Source organism: Girardinichthys multiradiatus, chromosome 10 (genome assembly GCF_021462225.1).
Source record: "Girardinichthys multiradiatus isolate DD_20200921_A chromosome 10, DD_fGirMul_XY1, whole genome shotgun sequence".
NCBI lineage: Eukaryota > Metazoa > Chordata > Actinopteri > Cyprinodontiformes > Goodeidae > Girardinichthys > Girardinichthys multiradiatus.
In genome coordinates, this window is record NC_061803.1 from 33,475,413 (window position 1) to 33,497,257 (window position 21,845).

A 21,845-nucleotide genomic window follows, 5' to 3' on the forward strand; every position below is an offset into this window, starting at 1 on the left:
ATCATAATCGTCCCCTTCATTTTCGTGCATTTCTACCTAGTTCAGTGTTGCATATGCCACCATGAACAATACCAGAAATTCTGTAGGAATGGATGTGCGTCATGTTCTTCCGTCAGTGTTCTGAGATGGGTCCCGTCTGATGTCCATCTCTTCTGGTTCGGTATCACCTCCTGTGGATCCTGCTTTAGATAGAGAAAGAGTCCTGCTACCAGAATTAAGCTCAGGCTTATCAGTTCTGTCCACATGTTACAGAGAGCCATTTTATAATTGGGCGCAGATCAGCTGTTTTCTTCACCGGTTTGAGACGCTGGGCCATCTTTGAACCCGGACTTCCTCTGCTACCCCGTCGGTTGGTTTGGCTCCTGTAACGGCAAAACTGGCTTACAGTGGCTTTTATGGATCCAGGAAGGCCTCTCTGCTATTTTCAGAGCTGTGGGCGTTGTCAGGAGTATTTGAAACGGCCCTTTCCACCAAGGAGTGCTCCAATCCTTCCGGTGGAGTGTCTTAATCAGGACCAGGTCTCCAGGCCTCATTCTGTGGGATAGGAGCAGAGATTATCGGCAGACCACTGGACATTTGTTCTTCTTTTGTCTGCAACATTTTATTCATCCACTCAGCTAATGAAGGTTCCTGTTGTGCTTTCTCTATTTCATTCATGTCAGAGGGCAGAGAAAACGGTCTGCCATGTACTATTTCTTTGAGAATACAAATTCACATCAGCAACTTGGTGTCACGTGATCTCAGGCTCAGAACACAGTGGGTGGAGCCATACAATGATGTACAGTAGGTGGCAAATGGAGTAAGACCGGTTTGATTTGGAGTTATTCTCATCCATAATTAACCAGGGATAGGCATTCGGGCCATGGCCTCCCTGTTTCTTCCATTGTTTTCCTTAATCTTTAACTGAAACCCTAATGCATTAGAACTTAGTTCTATTAATTTATTTACAAAATGAGTTCCATTATCTGACCTTATAATCTGTGGGATACCATATGTGGGGAAGAAATGTGTCACTAGGTTCATCTATTACAACTAGGCAATATTTCTTCCCCCGTGTTTGCAACAAATTATGCATGATCTGCAAAAATGATTTGCATAGTCAGAAATATTTATAGTGTAGCATTAATGCTTTACCAGATGTGACATATTCCCCCCTTGACACGTGGGTCTTCCCAATGTGTCATTGTAGCCGCTGTGTTGTATAAATGTTTTTGGGAGGATTGGTTTATCTTCTATCTGATAGATGTCATCTTTTTTCTGTGCTCCTCTCTTTAGCCAGGCCTTTATTTCTGTCTTGGGTGCTGACTGTTGGGCGTCTTTCAGCACGTCTGTGTCTATAAATAGCAGATCTGATATTTTCTCTTTAATAGGTTGAAATGAGTTAGTTCTGTCCCTGATGATGTTTTAAAACCTCTATTTTGCCAAATCTTAGCATGGTGATGTACTGATCAGAAAACGTATTGGCTGTCTGTGTATATAGTAAGTATTTGTCCCTCATGTAATTCACATGCTCTTACTACAGCATATAATTCTGCTGTTTGGGCTGAGCATGTATTGGGTAGAGATTTAGCTTATATTATTCTGTCGATGGTTGTTACTGCATAACCAACTCTATTCTTTCCATATTCATCTTTAGATGCTGAGCCATCTACAAACACAACACATGAATCTGGTATAAGGATTTGAGAAATGTCTTGTCTGGGTTTGGTGTCTTCTTCAACTTTTGCTTTATCAGAATGTGGTTTTCCATCTTCTGCAGTAGGTATTAGAGTACTTGGATTTAAAGGGCACATCTTTTTAGAGTTATGTTTGGCTGTGATAATAATAGTGATGTCAGTGTGATATGCCTTGCATGTAGCGTCAGGTGCTTCTCTTAATATTCCTGACTTCAACATATCTTGTATTATTGGCTTAGTATCTTCTTCAGCTTCTGGCTTGAAGGGGTATTGACGGACTAATGGCCTTTTTTCAGATATTAGTTTAACCTTGTATGGTGGGAACCCCTTTATAAGCCCTACATCAGTTGATGATTGGGACCACAGTTCAGGTGGGACAGCAGATAGGGCAGGATGCATGTTGCTCTCAGCTAAGCCCTGTATTTGTCCCTCTGCCTCATCTAAATGTGTCCTTGGATGGACTTTGACTATCCACGCCAGAATGAGCTTCCAGATTCCTGTATTAGGATCCACTTTTGACAGTGTCAGTGCTGTTCCTGCAGAGGTTTAAAGCCTCTGTTTTTCCAAATTCTTATTATTCTTTTTTATCATATTTTATAAAGTAAGTCCTTATTACATTTAAAAATGAGATCAATATTTTTGGTAGTTGCTATTATTATAAATAATGCTTGGTTTAGTTCTTATTAAAAATAAAAATAAAAACTCACTCACTGATGAACACAAAAAATGAAGGGCATATTATATCTTATAATCTTAGTTTATCTTACCCAGTTTTATAGATACAACATACAGTTTCAGTCAGCTTTGTATTTAGTTCAAGTAACTAAAGTTTGTTTCAATTAACTCAAGTTTTATCTATTTCAGTCCAGTCCAGTAATTCTGTTAAGGTTCATTTCATCTTATGTTAAGTTTGAGTCTAATTCAATCATTTTGAACCTGACTGGAAAAAGTCTAAACATCTGTTAAAATCTTTTTGTTTTACCATAGAGAACTGACCTAATATTATTATGGTAATGTTGAGGACTCTAATTTTTACATAACATGAAACAGACATTTATTTCACAAAAACAGAAAGTCAAACACAGACATTTGGCCACATGAAAGTTTAAATAACCTGTTTGTAAAAGAATTAGGAAAAATTGAAGACAGATCTATGAACTTTCCTATGGTTATCAGTATTTTTAATACAGGTAGAACCTTTGCTATCTTTATATGATTTTTCGGAAAAGATTCTGGAAACCTTATTAAGATATAAATTTGGCAAAGATCATCAGAACATCAGACCTTTATTAGCGCTTTTAAGGTCCCTCAAAGATGCATTACAATGAAATCAGTCATTCCCATTCACACACATTCACACACTACTTACTTATTTTTCTGTCAGAGTAATTTTTATTTGCAAAAATTTGAACATAATTTGACTTCTATTATTCTTAAAATGCACATTGTTTCCTCATAACCCCTTTTGTTTCCACAAGGTCTGTTTTGAACGCTTCAATTCTTTTTTTTTTTTATTCACCAAGAATCAATAAGGTGGTCTTAGTGGGTCCACCTTAAAGGTGTTATCTGTTGGGTGTCATGTTATCATTGTCAGGTCAGTGAGGTTCATAAGTCAGTCAGAACCTTGGTCATTTGTTCTGTGCACATAATGTTTCATAGATCCAGCCTATGATTAGTCAGCAAAACTTCCACCTATAGGAGAAAAATTGATTGTTAATGAATGAGCTGCATTTCCTAGGAACACTGTCTTCCTCCTGGATGAGCATCACCTGTTGAAAAACTTTCATCATTGTTTGTTTCACATATTCTCTCAGATCTTTATATTATATCAGTAGGTGAAGTTGTTAGTATCTCATGTAGACTGACATATACTGTTGCATTTGGAGAAGATCTCAGATTAAATAAACTTAGTTAGAGCGTCAATCCAGGTTCATTTTGTGTCTGCAGACTTTAGCCAATTTTTCTTTTCTTTCTTTTTTTTTTATACATAAAGAGCAAGATTCAAAACATTTTCAAAAGGCAGATTGTGGCAGAATGTAGACAAAACTGCTTATTGATTGACAAAATAACATTCAAGCACACAATCACCATATTAAAAGGCTCTACTTCTAGAGAATCACTAAACTTCTGAGGTCCGGTTTTGGCCCGCGGACCTTGAGTTTGACACATGCAGGGTAGAGTTACAATTTTTTTCAGACCTTTCAGCAGAGACAGGCTTCTGCTGTTTGCAGAAGTTTTATCTTTGTTTTCAGGCAGCTGCATCTCTTTGTCAAGGTCGTTTCACAGAGCTGAAATTTAACTTCTCTCAAAGAGGAAAAATCAAGAATGCACAAAATCTGAGCCAAATATGGAATTATTTCCCTGTAAAATGAATCTTTTGCATTTTATCATGATATTGTTGGTAGTATAACACCATAGAATTATTTTTAAAGCACCTGTTTCTCACTAATACTTGCCTACAAAATCTTTTACTCTCAGATTACTTCTTTAACAACATTCTGTTCTCCCTTCTCTAGTCATTGTTCACTGGGTTGTCCAGTTGGACAGTTTCCATGTTGTCCACATTGTCACCTCCTCTTTTAACTTCTTTTACCACGTCCTCTAAAACCATCTCTTAGTCTTTATAATCTAACCTGGGATGGGTGGCGGTCCGCCCCCCCCCCCTTTATTTGTTTTCAGTTAAGCTGAAAGTTTTTTCCTGTGCTTTTCTTAAGGCCTCAGTATTATGGCTATGTCAGTTAAAAGCTGCTCTTATTGTTGTTTTTTTAATTCATCTTTTTGTTTTAATCTGTTTATCAACTGTGAGCACTCAGGGACTGAAAAGTCCCCTTTGAAATTATAACCTGGCAAGGTTTTTTATTGTCTCTTGAATCTTTTGAATGCATAATCTCCAGTTTAAGATCCCCATGTAGTTTTAGGATTTCAGTGATAATTAAGTTACCTGAAAATCCGTATTTTTATGCCATCGTGCACATATTTCTGTTAAATCAGAGCTTTTTCTCTGTTCTTCCCCCATTGTTCTTTGTTATTTTTCTCTTTTTAGTTTTCATTATTGCTAATTTTAGATCCCCTTGTAATTTTAAGACATCCTTTGTATCTAATTTGCCCAAAAACCCATGTTTTTTATTTTTTATTCCATCTATGACAGATCATACCTGCTCCTTTTACATAGTTCTCCATAAACTTTACCTCCCCTTCTAAGTCAATTAGTTTACTTTGTTTCTTCCCCATTATGTTTTATGTTAGTTTAATTATAGTATAAATGTCCCAGATAAAAGGTCACTGGCATGAGACTTTAAGGAGAGGACATTAACACGGCCTTCTACTGCGACTAATTCGCAGCGGTGTTAATTTTCTGGAATGAAATCCGACCTGAATCTCCAAAGTCACCAGTACGTAGTTTTAATCTGGGCAAAAGAAAACACAGGACTAGCAGAATCCTGCTATGATTCTATTAAAATGCTTAGTCCTCCATACACACACAACACAGTCACACAGTTAGTTTCAGGTACCTTGTAATTTTTCTAAGTTAACTTGGTGTTATTTTATGAGCTCAATTTACTCCGTTTTTTTTACTTTTATAGCGCTTATTCTATTCCCTCGCAGGGGAATAACCCTTAGTCGTTTTATTTGGCCCCCTTCTTGGCGGGGCCCTACCTTAATTTGTCACTATTCCTTTCACGGTGGAATAAAACCATCCCAATGCAGCGTCCTTACCGGCGACGCACTACCAACGACTTTTAAGTACTTTTCTTCTTTTATTTATATAGCGCTTACTCTATTCCCTCGCAGGAGAATAATCCTCAGTCGTTTTCTTTAATCCCCTTCACGGCGGAATTGTACCAAATTTGTCACTATCCCTTTCACGGTGGAATAAAACCATTCGAATGCAGCGTCCTTACCGGCGACGCACTACCAACGACTGTTAAGTACTTTTCCTATGAACTGTATTTTAAAACTGTCTCACCTCGGAGTTGACTTCTTGGTGACTCTTTGGACCCTGTGAGAGTCACCCCGCGCAGAGGAAGGCAATAACCCACTGGCCAGGTGTGAATTCACACACACCGGGACTTTCAGCCACTCCGGCTAATGGAGGCTGTGCAGCGGTGCTTCACTCGACCTCAGGCTTCCCCCACGGATCCCAGAGTCACTGTTAAAGCAAAGAGAAATAAGGTTATTGAATTAATCCGGCTTCGAAGGACCAATAAATGTTAGGTATTATTTAGTCAACTCAGAGGTAAGAACGATACAGTCATAGTTACTTGTGACAAGGGTAGCCCACTTTGCAGTGAAACTACAAAGTTTTGACACCCTATCTCTTTATTTATATACACAGTTCAACAGACAGTTCAGACAGGGTGTGTGTGTGTGAGACGGAAAGGAGGCTGGTTCACACAGAGATAACAATGATCTCACACACACAGGGAGGAAGGCATAGTGCAGGTGCCTTGCAACCCAAGGTTTTTACATGAGTGATAACAAGTCCTCACACCCATCCAACACAGGCAGCCGATCAGGGATTGGTAATCTGGTCAGGCACTAGCGATTTTTTTTATTAATATCTCACTATCACTATCTGAAATGTTATCTTGAACAAAAAAGGGAGGTGATTGCAGATTCCAGGAAAAACAGGAATATGTCAAACACTGTTTCCATCATGGGAGAAGTGGAGGAGTATAAATACCTTGGTGTCCACCTGGACAACTGACTGGAGATGCAGCAGTGAAAGCTGTATACAATAAGAAATTGGGCCAACTGTACTTAAAGGAAGTTGTTTGTGGTTTAATGCTTCTTGTCTGGTTAACACCAAATGGGTCGGCCTCTTTAGGTTTTCGTTTATGTTTTTCACTTATTCGTTTTTCAGTTAAAGCTACTATGGTGTTGCAAGTTAAATCATTAAAGTCATATGATTAATGTTTTTATGTTAAAACTTATTTTGGTGATTTCCCCTCATTTTCAGATGATGATGATGAAGAAAACCTAAGTGATTTAACGTTATAGCAACCCCCTGACTCCAGAAGGTGGCAGCAGTGAGACACTAAAGTGCCTATGCTGATGCCTGATCAGAATGCATCAGAGCTCCGTAAATAACTGATTTCCAGTCAGAGGCTGGGGCTCCTGTGGTCCGAACAACCTCTTTTCAAGTTATTTGAAGTAAAATTAGATCGTATATGTTGTACCATTTTTTCTTTAAGCTTGCTTTAAATAAAGTTTTTCTCTGGATCAGTTCTGTGCAGGGACAGAAAGCGACAGGAAATGTATTATTGGGCTGGTTTGTAATGCCCTGTTATGATTGTATTTATTTCTGTTTAGATTGAGCCATATATCGGAGCACGTTTGCTTTAGATAACTATTTTTATTTATGTGAATTTTCGCTCTAATTGCTCATCTTTGACTAGTTGTCTTTCAGTTAATCTGATTAACGTAATTTCCCAATTTAAAACTGAATATCTACTTCTAACTTAAATGCAGAATAGGATTTTTGAACAATTGTGTATTCAGACATAATTTCATGGTGGTCCATCTTTACATCCCAACCCAGCAGGAATAAGCCTTTCTAGTTGTTCCAGTGTTTCCATTGTCTAATTTAAATCTTTCTTTCTCTAATTTATATTTAATCTCCACAACAGTCTGAACAACCTGCAGACTTTAAGTTATATTCCAGGAAATGTTGAGGCTTTTAAACACAGGATTCAGTCATTCAATGTTGCTTCAATCAGTGAAAGAGGCATGCACTTAAAAAATATGAATGAATGCTGCAGTAAAATCATTTGTGATGATAAATTCCCAGTTGAGCATGATGTCCACATGTCTCTTGCAGATGAGCAACAGATGGTCTACCGGTCATTAAATGGTTTTGTATCTCATGTAACATTTAGCATGTCTGGTCAAGACCTTCATGTCCTCAACAATGTTCACACACTGAACTACATATGGTAGCTTTCCCAAATTAACCCCTTAGATAAGATGTTTGGATGCTTTGGATACTTTCAAACTCCTTAATCAACCCTTCACTTATTGCATGTGGCAATGGCTCATTCTTTGTTGTAATAATTTTAATATTATTAGAAATATCATAAAATAGTTTTTTAAAAGCTTTCATCCACACCTCAAATTAGCAAAATAGCCAAAAGTAAGTGTGTTTGAAGTACATTGTATTTTTATTTTGATTGAAAAATGCTATTCAATATGTCTCAATGATCAACCTTATTCGTGCAAAAATTATCACAAATTATTGTGTATGACATCTATTTGTCAACATTTACTTGACATTGAGTTTAGTGCTCCTTTTATTTGGAAAACCAATTTTTCAAACTGAGCTGTATTGGTAACCAAGCAGAGAAACATGCCACTCACAATATGGAGGGCGAGCTATCGTGTCGTTTTTACGCTAACCCAGGTCGTCTACTGTTCATGGAAAAACAAGCTCTTTAGTTACTATGGTGACAGAGAATGAAGGTGGCTGTGCAGATGCCTGTTCAAACAAAGGGGACAGAAAACGCCAACACAAAGAAAGAGTCTGAGGCCCCGTCGGAGAATGTTTCCAGCTCCTGTAACAGCTCCGTGGATCCAGGCTGGCAGAAATGTTAGTGTTCGGCCTGGTTCGTGTGAAACGAGCCTCCGGTTTGTTTTGCAAAGAGCGGACACCATGAAGGAAGTGAATTATGTCCACCAGAACACTGCAAGTCTGCCTTTGGAGGACGAAGTGCAGATGAAACAGTTCGGTGTCCGTCAGCCGCAGGATGTTGGCAGACCCCAAACAGCTGGTAAGAAGAAGCTCTGATTTAATCAGGAGGTTCTGCTGTTAGCTTGCTGTAGCTCTGAGGCTGTGGAGCCCCGAAAAGATTCATTAAAACCTCTCGGTTCTGCCTGTGTTGACTGAAATGAACAAATGGAGCAATAAACATTCACAGCGGCTTACTAAGGGATTTTAACCTAAACTCCTATTTTTCCTGGGCCGGATTACTAAGGTTTTTACATTTTTAATCAGGACGTTCTAAATGTTTGACAAGGTGTAAATTATAATACATTTAAAATTGACAGCACATAACATCTAACATAGCATCATTTAATTTGAAACTCAAACTAAGATGCAGAAATGAAAATCTACCCTGACTGAATGCTAATCAGGTGCTGCTAATCAAACATTGATTATCTGATCATCACTAAGTGTTAGGAGGGTTGTTAGGAACATTTTCAGAAGGTCAAAGCAAATGATTTTACTTGAATCATCTGAAATCAAATGTGGGGGTTATAAATTAAATCCGCTACAGGGTTTTACAAGCTGAAATTCTGGGGTGATTTACGTCTCTGCTTACATTAAAACCTGTTGGAAACCAGAATCATAAAACACTTAATTGGCACAATTCAGAGTGAAATAAATAGGCTTTATTGTTCAAGAAGCAATATTGCACCGTAATTTCCATTTCTGTTCTAGGTATAGTTTGTCCTGAAGTCAAGACATCAATTATTTCAAATTTTTGATGGAAACCAAACCTTGCATTTAAAAATTACACACACTCACAAATCAAAGCTTTGTTTTGTTGGTGTATAAATACTTGAAAGCTTTAAGTAAAAGACTATTTGGTTCTTTTAAAAAAAAATCTACAGAATTTTAGGTAACGAAAATACAGATTGTGGGACTGAAAATTCAACGTTACGCCCCGGCTATGTTTTCAACAGGAGTAAGGAAAATGGTTATGGTCATCGTTGGAAATTCTCAAAACTGAAACCTACAAAATGGAAATAAAAATTTTTCGTGCAGAAAGCAGCTGCATGACTCCCTTATTAATAATATGCAAGTATTGGCAAAACCATAAAAGCATTATTGGGTTTGTTTTATCTTGGTAGAAAAGCTGTTGTTACTGCCCTGCAATCTGGGAAGGTTTATAGGTTTCTATCATTAGTTCCTAATTGTTTGCTGAAGCTTGGCCCTAAATTGTGTTGTCCAAGAGGACAGTGATACCGAACACAGCTGAAAATCTGCAGCACAGTGGTTGAGAAGTCAAGATGTGAATCCATCTGTTCCACAGCTGAAGCTCACCTGAAACTGGGTCAAGGAAAAACTCCAACAGAATGGCTGAAAATGAAAAGTTTGAGTGTGGCGCAATAGCCCACTCAAAGTCCAGACCTCAGACTGATTGAAATGCTGTGGTGGGACCAAAGTGAGCTGTGCAGAAACCAATGTCTGCAAACCTTAATATACAAGCAGTGGTAAAAAGGAGAGTTAGCCCAAATTCCTCCTCAACAATGTGAGAGACTGAGAAAGTCAGAAAACCAGAGCTATTACTGGTATGAAAGCCTGTGGGGTTCGATCTAAACTGTCTTTTACATCCCAGTAAGTTAAACAGCAGAATTTAAAGGAGGCCTATTTGCACTGGCACACATGCATTTAATGTTTTGTGTTTTATGTTTTATTGCAGTTTTTGTCTGTTTTTTTTTCCACTTTATGATCTTCAAAATATACTTTAGGAATTCACAAGAGGTTTTATGGTTGGAAGTTAAATATGTGATATGGAATAAATAATCCTGGCCATTAGAAATTATTCACATATTACAGGGATAAAAAGGACTCTTAATATTACAAAAGATCAAAGATGAGGCAAATAAAAACCTGGTTTATGTAAAACAGAATGTGCTGCAAGTATTTAGCAAGTATAAGCCCAAATCTCTACTAAAAAAATCAAGGTTCGGCTTAATAGCATATCTGACCATAAACAGAAAAATCATTAAAACCGTAAAACCCTCAGCAGCAGGTTCTCAATGTTTTGGCTCATTCTTCTTCCCAACAAAGCCTCCAGTCAAGGTTTGTAGACATTCGTTTGGGCACAGCCCCTTTTAGCCCCCTGTGTAATATTAACTTACAATAAGTAAATACAGGGGTTGGACAATGAAACTGAAACACCTGGTTTTAGACCACAATAATTTATTAGTATGGTGTAGGGCCTCCTTTTGTGGCCAATACAGCATCAATTCGTCTTGGGAATGACATATACAAGTCCTGCACAGTGGTCAGAGGGATTTTAAGCCATTCTTCTTGCAGGATAGTGACCAGGTCACTACGTGATACTGGTGGAGGAAAACGTTTCCTGACTCGCTCCTTCAAAACACCCCAAAGTGGCTCAATAATATTTAGATCTGGTGACTGTGCAGGCCATGGGAGATGTTCAACTTCACTTTCATGTTCATCAAACCAATCTTTCACCAGTGTTGCTGTGTGTATTGGTGCATTGTCATCCTGATACACGGCACTGCCTTCAGGATACAATGTTTGAACCATTGGATGCACATGGTCCTGAAGAATGGTTCGGTAGTCCTTGGCAGTGACGCGCCCATCTAGCACAAGTATTGGGCCAAGGGAATGCCATGATATGGCAGCCCAGACCATCACTGATCCACCCCCATGCTTCACTCTGGGCATGTAACAGTCTGGGTGGTACGCTTCTTTGGGGCTTCTCCACACCGTAACTCTCCTGGATGTGGGGAAAACAGTAAAGGTGGACTCATCAGAGAACAATACATGTTTCACATTGTCCACAGCCCAAGATTTGCGCTCCTTGCACCATTGAAACCAACGTTTGGCATTGGCATGAGTGACCAAAGGTTTGGCTATAGCAGCCCGGCCGTGTATATTGACCCTGTGGAGCTCCCGACGGACAGTTCTGGTGGAAACGGGAGAGTTGAGTTGCACATTTAATTCTGCCGTGATTTGGCCAGCCGTGGTTTTATGTTTCTTGGATACAATCCGGGTTAGCACCCATCAATGAAGACTGGCTACCAGGCTGGTCCAATTTAGCCATGAAACCTCCCACACTAAAATGACAGGTGTTTCAGTTTCATTGTCCAACCCCTGTACATTTGTGTTTGGTTGATTTATATGAATATCTCATACCTTTGGGAAACCTGTTTATTCCTGATTAAATGGTGCCACCTTTGGAAGGAAAACGCATTTGTGGGTGGAGCACCAGAGGTGAACATGTGGGTTGCACCTGTGAAAAACTTGCCATATCAGTTCTGCCAATGCTAAACAGCATTTGGTGGATGCAGTGTGATGGTGTGGGTGCAATCCCCCTTACTGGAAAAACAAGCCTCACCATCTAGCAGATTCAATGCAGGAACACATCAAGATGTGATTCTGCAACTAGTTGCAGTCCCATGCTTCCACAGTCTGGGACCAAACTCTGTCCACACACAATAGGCTGTTTGGCATTGGCACAGAGGATTTGGCAAGATTTTCATGCGACCAAACCCTAAATTCTGATTCACAACCCACAGATTCCTTTTCCTGACAAATGTGTCACTATTTAAAGGGATCAACAATGTGTGATTTACTGCCAAGAAGTATTTTATTGACAAAGGGAAAAATAACCAAGCACAAATTTCCTTTCCTCACGTTTAACTAGAATTAAATAGTTTAAGCTTTTTAAACTTAACAGTGAGGCAGCTTGTATCATTATTTTCCTCACTATGCAAAGACAGCTTATAGGAAAAATAAAAAGCAGGAACTGTACTAGTGTTTGTATGAACTCTAAAGTGTAGGAGGCATGCTGTTCAGTTAGTGGAAGTTAATCTGTTGTTGAGCTGTGCAAAGAAACAGAGCCAGGCAAACCTAATAACAAGCCAACAGCTTTGCTCTAATCATCGTCATCTGCCGTACTTGGAAGAAGCAGCTGTTAATCTCGTGAAGTATGTGTTGGCTTCTAGATGGAAGATGTTGGAAAAAATCACCTCAATCTACTAGCTATGTTGAAAAGTGATTACTGTGAAAGTCAGCACCCAAACAAACCAGTTTACCGTCTCTGAACCGACCACCGGACTAACCAACTACAGTCTTGCTGTTTCTGGACACAAAGGTCAGATTATAGCGTTAGGCCTAAAAGTAGGGTTAACATGATGATTTCTATAAGCATTATTGTTGCCTTCCCAGCCATGAGCCCACACACTTATCGTATCTCAATATGATTTTTGACAATAAGCTTTTGTGTCTTTTAAAAATGTCTCTACTTCTGCTTTGTCTATATTACAAATACTCTGAGAAATGGAATCCTAAAAGAAAAAAAACTAAGAATAATCCAACAGTTGAATAAATCACTTGTGGTTTAGTATGATTTGGTCAAGAGAATTATGAACCATGAAGTAGTTTGTTAAACAAATTCCATATTAAACACTAACCCAGTATCAAGAAATACAGATGCTTGTATGGCACAGAATTCCCTGAAATAGAAGTGCTATCTGAACCGAGACATCCGAGAATAGTCATTTGTGTGAAGACTTCATCTAGTAAAAAATTCAATTATTCAGGTCACCTTTTATGAAAATGAGCCATCAATGCACATAAATGTCAATGAAAAATGCTTGGGTAGTACCAGTGTACGTTTAGATAAAGCACATCGGGAATTGTTTTTTATTACTTACAGCAGCAAAATACCAACTATTTATGATAGATAGACAGTGAGCAAATAACTCATATATATACATTTTATGTCCCTTTTAATAAAAAGTTTGGGAGGAGGCACGTTGCTGTGTTGTGCTGCACATTGGCTGTGTTGAAACATGGATGGTGCCTTGGCAAAGCAGGGAAGCTTAGAGGGTCCAGAGAGTTGGAAGAGTAGTGAGTGAGAAATCTGAGCAGAGCACAGGGTTAGTATTGATGCTATCTTATTGTCTTCATGCAGGAGACAACAGCGTTACTATCAGAATATCATTGTTTGTTCAAAGTAAGCTCACCAACAATGGGATGAGTTATATAAAAGATGCTTAAAGTCACAAAACACTCACCATGATCCATCATAGAATCCAGTTCTGCAGTGGCCGAGTTGAATCAATGCCCCCTTCCATTGCTCGCCTGTTGGTGCCCGTAGATGGCGCCTATTTAGTCGACCACTTCCAATTTTTTTGCTTCAAACCACTCTGGCCGTTGTGGTCCTTGATGGTCCGATAATTGCTTTCCAGCATTCTAAGCTTCTCACGACATTGCTTTAGTTTTCGCTGGTACCCATAAGCAGCCGTCAAGAGAGTCACTTTAGGGACACAACCAGTGACACCACCCCTAGCCAATCAGGGACCAACAGTCTTCTGACATAGCATTTTAAGCTTTAAATATTTGGCTCACAGTGTAGCTATATTTGGCCTGAAAGATGATTCAAAATGTCTTCTACAGCATGGATGGCAGACCTACATACCAAAGAATGCTCTGCATGAGTCAATGTTTAAGCAGAACTTTGTTTCCATGTGAAGAGGTTTATCGTTTATACCTTGAGGGAAGATAAAACGTCCTCAGTTATTGACATTTTTCCAGTTAATATGAAGGCTGGCCTGACTTTGACCAAGTTTTTCATTTTGGCCCGCTGTGTATTTGAGTTATAAAAGCTTTAAATATCTCCTTTTAAAATTTGCAGTTATGGTCTTGTGACCACTAGCTTCCCTGGGGTAAAACCTTCTATCATCTAGTATTTTCTGAACAATGTAGCCACACTGTTGCAGTTTTGATTCAAGTTACTGCAAGTTTATTTGAAGTTAAAGTTGTCCATTTGTGTTTCTGTGTTTACAGCAGATGTTCAGCCATTGGGGGCGATGAAAGAAAAGGTTCCCTGGAGCCCCAGTCTGGATCAGCAGAACCCAGATCCCCTCCAAATAAAAGAGGAAGAGGAGGAACTCTGGATCAGTCAGGGGGGAGAGTATCTTTACGGGCTGGATGAAAATGAATACAGCCAGCTTCCATTAACTGTTATAGTGAAGACTGAAGATGAGGAAGAGGAACCTCAGACTTCAGAGCTTCGTCAGAGCCAAACTGACCCCAAAGAGGTCGAGCGTCCAACGAGCAGCTCATTTAAATGGATCAAAACAGAAACTGACGGAGAGGACTGGGGACGACTGGAACTGGTCAAGAAACCAGGTGCTTCAAGGCCAAAGACTGGTGCAGAGGTTTTAGACTCCTCTGAGACTGAATTCAGTGAAGATGACGATTGGCAGGAACCTTTGTCAGAGGCAGACTCTGGCTGTAAGGGACGAAGAGCAGCAGAGTCAGGAATGGGCAGTGATAATGGATGCAGCACTGTCAAAAAGCCCTTCAGCTGCTCCGAGTGTGGTAAACAGTTTCTATACAGGCAGTCTCTGAAGAGACACATGAGACGCAACACAGAAAAAAGCTCCTCCAGCTGTTCAGTTAATCAGAAATGTTCTGAAGTGAAACAAAATGCAGATTCAAAGACCAAAGTCCACACAGGCAAGAAAAACTTCAGCTGCGATATGTGTGGCAAAACATTCAGAGATCATTTCAGCCTAAAATCTCACATGAGAGTCCACTCTGAGGAAAAGCCCTTTGGCTGTGCAATTTGTGCCAAGTGCTTTAAGCACGAGCACAATCTGAAGATACACATGAGAATCCACACCGGAGAGATGCCGTTTAGCTGTGATGTTTGCGGTAAAAGATTTAAGCATCAGCACAATCTGAAGACGCACATGAGAATCCACACAGGGGAGAAGCCTTTTGTGTGCGATATCTGTGGCAAAAGAGCAAGACACCAGAATAACCTGAAGACCCACATGATTGTCCACAGAGGGGAACGGCCCTTCGGTTGTGATCTATGTGGCAAAAAGTTCAACCGTAAGACGAGTCTTAGGGCGCACATGACGGTTCACACAGGCGAAAAACCTTTTGCCTGCGAGATCTGTGGTAAAAGTTACAAACGCAAAACACACCTTAGGACTCACATGACCGTCCACAATGAAGAAAAGCCTTTTGGCTGTGATGTCTGCGGTAAAAGGTTTAACCGTAAAACGCATCTCGGGACGCACATGGCGGTCCACACCGGTGAGAAGCCTTACAGCTGTGACTTCTGCGGTAAAAGATTCACCCGGAAAACGCATCTAGATTCCCACATTACAGTTCACACAGGAGAAAAACCGTTCGGCTGCGCCGTCTGTGGGCAGGAATTCTCCCAGCAGGGAAGTTTAAACAGACACATGACATTGCACTTAGGATAAAAGCACATTTAGTCAGAGGATTTAATGTGAAGGAAATACTTGGAGGTAAAATTTAAGGCTACCTGCACCTCCATAACTGAGGTGGCTCGTCTTATTGTATGTCTTTGTTTGGATTTTGACTTTATTTACTACAAGTATGAGTGTTATAACTCGTAACAGTGCAGGAGGGTGCAGCAACTATGAGCAATGAGTTTTTTTCTCTACTTTTTTCCCTTGGTTGGTACTGTTCAGAAACACTAAGTAACATATTCCTATTGTTAATATTGCTCCTGTAGCAGGTGAATATGTGGGTTTTCACAAAAGGCCGGATATTCCTGCAGTGTTTTCTTATGCCATAGCTCATCTTCAGAAGCATGACATGCATAATGAGTCAGTGTAAAAATCATCAGTTATCGATATGAAGGGAACACTTTGAGGTATTTGGGTCTGATAGCTCCTAAATCTTGCCAATGAAGCAATACTTTGTAAAATGACCACCAGCAACCTACTTGACAAATCAAATCTGAAATTAAAACCAAAATAATAATAACCAATAATCATGGTTAAAGAAGCATGAATTTAGCATTTAAAGACCAAGACTGAGAGTGAGCTGGAGTGTGAAGACATTGTTTTTTGTTTCTTGGTGGACTTCAGTTCCTGACTAATAAGTTTAAACACTAGTTTAGTTCACCAGATAAGGACCAAGGATTATACTGTTGTAAAAATGACTGAGCCTAACAGTCGCTTGTATGTATTTGTGTCCGCAAGTTAATATTTTCACTTACCTTTAATTACAAAGCAGAGAAGCAGACTATGACCAAGGGTGTTTATGAAAAAATGTCCGAATATGGATGTCAACACATATAAATAAGTTGTATTTGATTTAAATAAACTTTGCTTTTCTTTAAAAGTTTATTGTTGGTGTAATTTTGCTTCTAACCATTGTACATTCAAAAGTTTTAGCAGTGAAAAAATGTAGATTTCAGAGGTTGCAGCCTCAGATTTTGAGCTAACCGGTCACATTGTTTTCACATTATTGTGCAGAGTAGGGCTGCACTATATTAGAAAATCTTTACGATGGCAATAACATTGATAAATATTGCGATGACTAGATCAGTTGCGATATGTGATAGTTTTCTTCTTTCCTCTCATATCTCTGCATTTTGGAAATGTAATTTGTGTGCTGTGAGCATCTTCTGCCATGAGTTTCTGTCCATCTGGCTAAGCATAACCTTGGCCTGTAGCATGCAAGTTCATAACACTTGGAATATATTAGTCAACAATTATTGTACGCCAAACAGTCCTTTGCGATATTAATATTGAGCACACTGATATTGCGATATCGACATGCAGTGCACAGCCCTAGATGCAGATTAATTATACTTTATTTGTAAAAAAACATGTTTTTTACACAGTGATCAGTCAACATCATTTCAGTAAAGTTTTATCAGAATTGGTGAAGATGTGAGGTAGCCTAAATGACACAATCAACCTAGAAATCAGATTGATGGCACTCTGAGATCATAGTCTTGTGTTAGCGAGGGTTACCTCCAAATTATAAATATGTTTTGCATCAAAACGGCCTCTGTTGTAGCTGATAGAACAATCTACTGGATCATCAAGATGTTCAAGCTGAGAGGTGCAATTCAAAAATACTTTATTAATCCCAAAGGGAAATTAAATGTTGTAGGACAGTCTCATGAAGAGGATGATCAGGGTTCTCCATAATGTTCTTCATTTTATGAAAAATCCCTCTTTCCACAATGATCTCCAGAGGTTCCAGAGGAGTCCCCAGAACAGAGCCAGCCTTCTTTATCAGCTTGTTGAGTTTTTTTAAGTCCCTGGTTCTGATGCTGCTTCCCCAGCAGATGATGGTAGAAGAGATCACACTTTCCACAACAGACTTATAGAAGATATGCAGCATCTTGCTGCAAACACCAAAGGACCTAAGCTTCCTCAAGAAGTACAGTCTGCTCTGTCCCTTCTTGTAGATGGCTTCACAGTTGCATCTCCACTCTAGTCTGTTGTCCAGGTGAACACCGAGGTATTTATACTCCTCCACCACCTCCACTTCTCCCAGGATATAAATAGTTTTTGAATTATTCCTGTTTCTCTTAAAATCTACAATCATCTCCTTTGTTTTAGTCTCGTTCAAAATGAGATGATTGTTTCCACACCATGCCACAAAGTGGTCCACTACCTTCCTGTACTCAGCTTCAGGTTCTGCTGGAGAGAAGGATTCAGTACATCTAAGAAGGTCCAGTAAGTCCCAGGAGTGTCTTCCCCTCCGGAGGGGGCCATACAGTCTTGATGCCACCAGTGCAGAGCTTGCTGAACATTGGCGATAGGTGGGTGTTATTTATTTTCCCTTTGGGATTAATCAAGTAGTTAGGAAGACTTTGAAAAGAGAGGCAACAAAGATTCACTTCTGTCCAAGAGAACCATAAAGCAAAGACCGAAATTCTGCAGGGACTACAAGGATGGCTGGAAAATGGCTGCTGCTAAGTTATTTCTTCAAACAAATCCATCTGATTGAGACATCTGGGAGAGATATTATGATTTCTGTATGGTGCCAAAAGCAAAGAGTCCAGATCCAAACTGTGTGGAGCTGCTTCTCCAGTGGAGCGGACGTCGCTCCAATTGTGCATAAGAACACCTGCCATGGATAAAGAGTGGTCTTCCAAGACCAACTATTTCCAACAATCCTGGAACAGGTTGGTGATGATCTGTGAATTTTCCAGCAAGATGGAACACCACATCTCAACTCTAAAGTGATAAAGTTGTAAAATATAAAAGAGATGACAATACAGGTCCTTCTCAAAATATTAGCATATTGTGATAAAGTTCATTATTTTCCATAATGTCATGATGAAAATGTAACATTCATATATTTTAGATTCATTGCACACTAACTGAAATATTTCAGGTCTTTTATTGTCTTAATACGGATGATTGTGGCATACAGCTCATGAAAACCCAAAATTCATATCTCACAAAATTAGCATATTTCATCCGACCAATAAAAGAAAAGTGTTTTTAATACAAAAAACGTCAACCTTCAAATAATCATGTACAGTTATGCACTCAATACTTGGTCGGGAATCCTTTTGCAGAAATGACTGCTTCAATGCGGCGTGGCATGGAGGCAATCAGCCTGTGGCACTGCTGAGGTCTTATGGAGGCCCAGGATGCTTCGATAGCGGCCTTTAGCTCATCCAGAGTGTTGGGTCTTGAGTCTCTCAACGTTCTCTTCACAATATCCCACAGATTCTCTATGGGGTTCAGGTCAGGAGAGTTGGCAGGCCAATTAAGCACAGTGATACCATGGTCAGTAAACCATTTACCAGTGGTTTTGGCACTGTGAGCAGGTGCCAGGTCGTGCTGAAAAATGAAATCTTCATCTCCATAAAGCTTTTCAGCAGATGGAAGCATGAAGTGCTCCAAAATCTCCTGATAGCTAGCTGCATTGACCCTGCCCTTGATAAAACACAGTGGACCAACACCAGCAGCTGACACGGCACCCCAGACCATCACTGACTGTGGGTACTTGACACTGGACTTCTGGCATTTTGGCATTTCCTTCTCCCCAGTCTTCCTCCAGACTCTGGTACCTTGATTTCCGAATGACATGCAGAATTTGCTTTCATCTGAAAAAAGTACTGTGGACCACTGAGCAACAGTCCAGTGCTGCTTCTCTGTAGCCCAGGTCAGGCGCTTCTGCCGCTGTTTCTGGTTCAAAAGTGGCTTGACCTGGGGAATGCGGCACCTGTAGCCCATTTCCTGCACACGCCTGTGCACGGTGGCTCTGGATGTTTCTACTCCAGACTCAGTCCACTGCTTCCGCAGGTCCCCCAAGGTCTGGAATCGGCCCTTCTCCACAATCTTCCTCAGGGTCCGGTCACCTCTTCTCGTTGTGCAGCGTTTTCTGCCACACCTTTTCCTTCCCACAGACTTCCCACTGAGGTGCCTTGATACAGCACTCTGGGAACAGCCTATTCGTTCAGAAATTTCTTTCTGTGTCTTACCCTCTTGCATGAGGGTGTCAATAGTGGCCTTCTGGACAGCAGTCAGGTCGGCAGTCTTACCCATGATTGGGGTTTTGAGTGATGAACCAGGCTGGGAGTTTTAAAGGCCTCAGGAATCTTTTGCAGGTGTTTAGAGTTAACTCGTTGATTCAGATGATTAGGTTCATAGCTCGTTTAGAGACCCTTTTAATGATATGCTAATTTTGTGAGATAGGAATTTTGGGTTTTCATGAGCTGTATGCCAAAATCATCCGTATTAAGACAATAAAAGACCTGAAATATTTCAGTTAGTGTGCAATGAATCTAAAATATATGAATGTTAAATTTTCATCATGATATTATGGAAAATAATGAACTTTATCACAATATGCTAATATTTTGAGAAGGACCTGTAAGTCATTGTAGACAGGCAACTACACAATGTTCTCAGAAAAAAAAGTTTATCAGGGAGATAAGTCAATTAGACCAGTTTAAAAAATTTTTTACTTTGTGTGCAAATTCTGAAAATATCAAATATATATATACACAGAGAACATATAACCCATTTTCTACATAGTCTGATATTAAATCAGACTAAACTTTGCCTGCTTTAGGTCAGTTAGTACTAAAAAAATCTATTTGAATTAAAGACTAGGGTCAAAATAACTGTGATTATTATTTCATTAGCTTCTCACAACAGTGTTCCTGAATGTTGCTCCACTTTTCCTGGCAGAACTGATGTAACTAGGTCAGGTTGGTAGGCTCCTATGTTCACAGACCTTTTTAAATCTTGGATTTTTTATGGGGCTAAGATCAGGACTTTGTGGTGGCCACTCCAAAGCACTGACTTCGTTGTCCTTGAGCCACTTTGTGACTAATATTGTGTTATTAGGGTCACTGTCTATTTGGAAGAGCCATTTGTGCCCGAGCTGTAATTTTCTGGCTCTTGAGATGTTGCTTTAATATTACCACATAATGTACTTGCTTCCTGAAAGCTTCAGTGTTTCCACATAATGTTCTTTCCTCATGATGCAGTTGTTTTTGTGAAGTGCACCAGTATCTCCTGCAACAAAATACCCACACAACATGATGTTGCCTCCCCCGTACTTCGTAGTTGGAATGGTGCTCTCTAAAAAGCTTCTCTTTTTTTTCTTAATGTAATGATGGTCATTATGACCAAATACTTCCATTATGGTTCCATCAGACCACATGGCATGCGTCTAAAAAGGAAGTATTTTTTCCCTGAATTTGCTGAGTGGACTGTAATCTGGTTTTTGATGTTGCTTTTAGAGTAATGGCTTCTTGCTTTCTGGATGCCCTTTCAGCCCATGTCAGTAAAGGACTAATTTAATTGTGAAAAATGACAGCATCTTACCAGTTTCAGTCAGCATCTTCACAATGTCTTTTGCTTTTGTCCTGGGCTTGATTCTCATATTTCACACAGAAATATTTTAAAATCCAGGACAGTATGATGGCTGGACATTCCCATGGTGTTTACACTTGCCTAAATTATCAGAACAGATTAACATGGCACCTTCAGAAATCTGGAAACTGTGCACAAGTACCAGACTTGTGAAGGTCTACAATTCTCTTCCTGATGTTTTGGCGGATTTGACATTTCCATAATATCTGTCAAGTCTTTTTAAACCAATGCTGATCCGATTTGAGGGAATCGAGAATACATATACAAATGCACTGCTCTCTCACAATTTAGTTAGTCAAAGATAATCCATGTGTTGTTTTTTTTATTATTATTTTCCTTTGCACTTCACAGTTATGTACTACTTTGTGTCGGTCTTTAACATAAAATCCCAATCAAGTACATTAAAGGGTTTGGCTGTAATGTTACCAAATGTGAGTTCCAGGGGAACCTCATAGGACTATACCAATAATCAACTAATTTCATGTGTCAGCATGTTTTTGGGCCCTGTGATGTTAGTTTCTGTAATTTCTTGTGTAAAAAAATGGGAATTTTTAAAATAAATACACGAGCTTAGCAGTGTTATAAAGTTTATTTTAAACTCTTTAGATGATACTTTTGGTTTTGACATAAAACACTTAAAAATACTAAAATGTATAATGCCAACACTAAAGACCTGAATATGTCTGTATTTTTTGTTTAATATTCAGTTACAAAAAATTTTTCTCACTTCGAAAGCAGTTTATTCAAAAAAAAATATGAATGCGAACATCTTTTATT

General features: G+C 39.4%; 1 protein-coding gene across 2 annotated transcripts; it reads left to right on the top strand.

Moving 5' to 3' along the window:
* The first annotated feature begins 8,052 nt into the window (after nucleotides 1–8,052).
* On the top strand, nucleotides 8,053–16,554 carry LOC124874742 (gastrula zinc finger protein XlCGF57.1-like). 2 transcript variants are annotated; one of them, XM_047376234.1, is made up of 2 exons: nucleotides 8,053–8,443; nucleotides 14,230–16,554. In XM_047376234.1, exons 1-2 carry the CDS (start codon nucleotides 8,215–8,217, stop codon nucleotides 15,660–15,662), a joined length of 1,662 nt encoding a protein of 553 aa, XP_047232190.1. In that variant the 5' UTR covers nucleotides 8,053–8,214; the 3' UTR covers nucleotides 15,663–16,554. The 2 variants fall into 2 exon arrangements, with proteins under 2 accessions (XP_047232190.1, XP_047232189.1); XM_047376233.1 differs by having other exon boundaries at nucleotides 8,055–8,443; nucleotides 14,227–16,554.
* The last annotated feature ends 5,291 nt before the right edge of the window (nucleotides 16,555–21,845 follow it).

Excerpts from the sequence above, each read along its gene's own strand:
- LOC124874742 (XM_047376233.1), top strand. The coding sequence starts at position 8,215 with ATGTTTCCAGCTCCTGTAACAGCTCCGTGGATCCAGGCTGGCAGAAAT. Across the intron at positions 8,444-14,226 it reads TGGCAGACCCCAAACAGCTG|CAGATGTTCAGCCATTGGGG; the intron begins GTAAGAAGAAGC and ends CTGTGTTTACAG.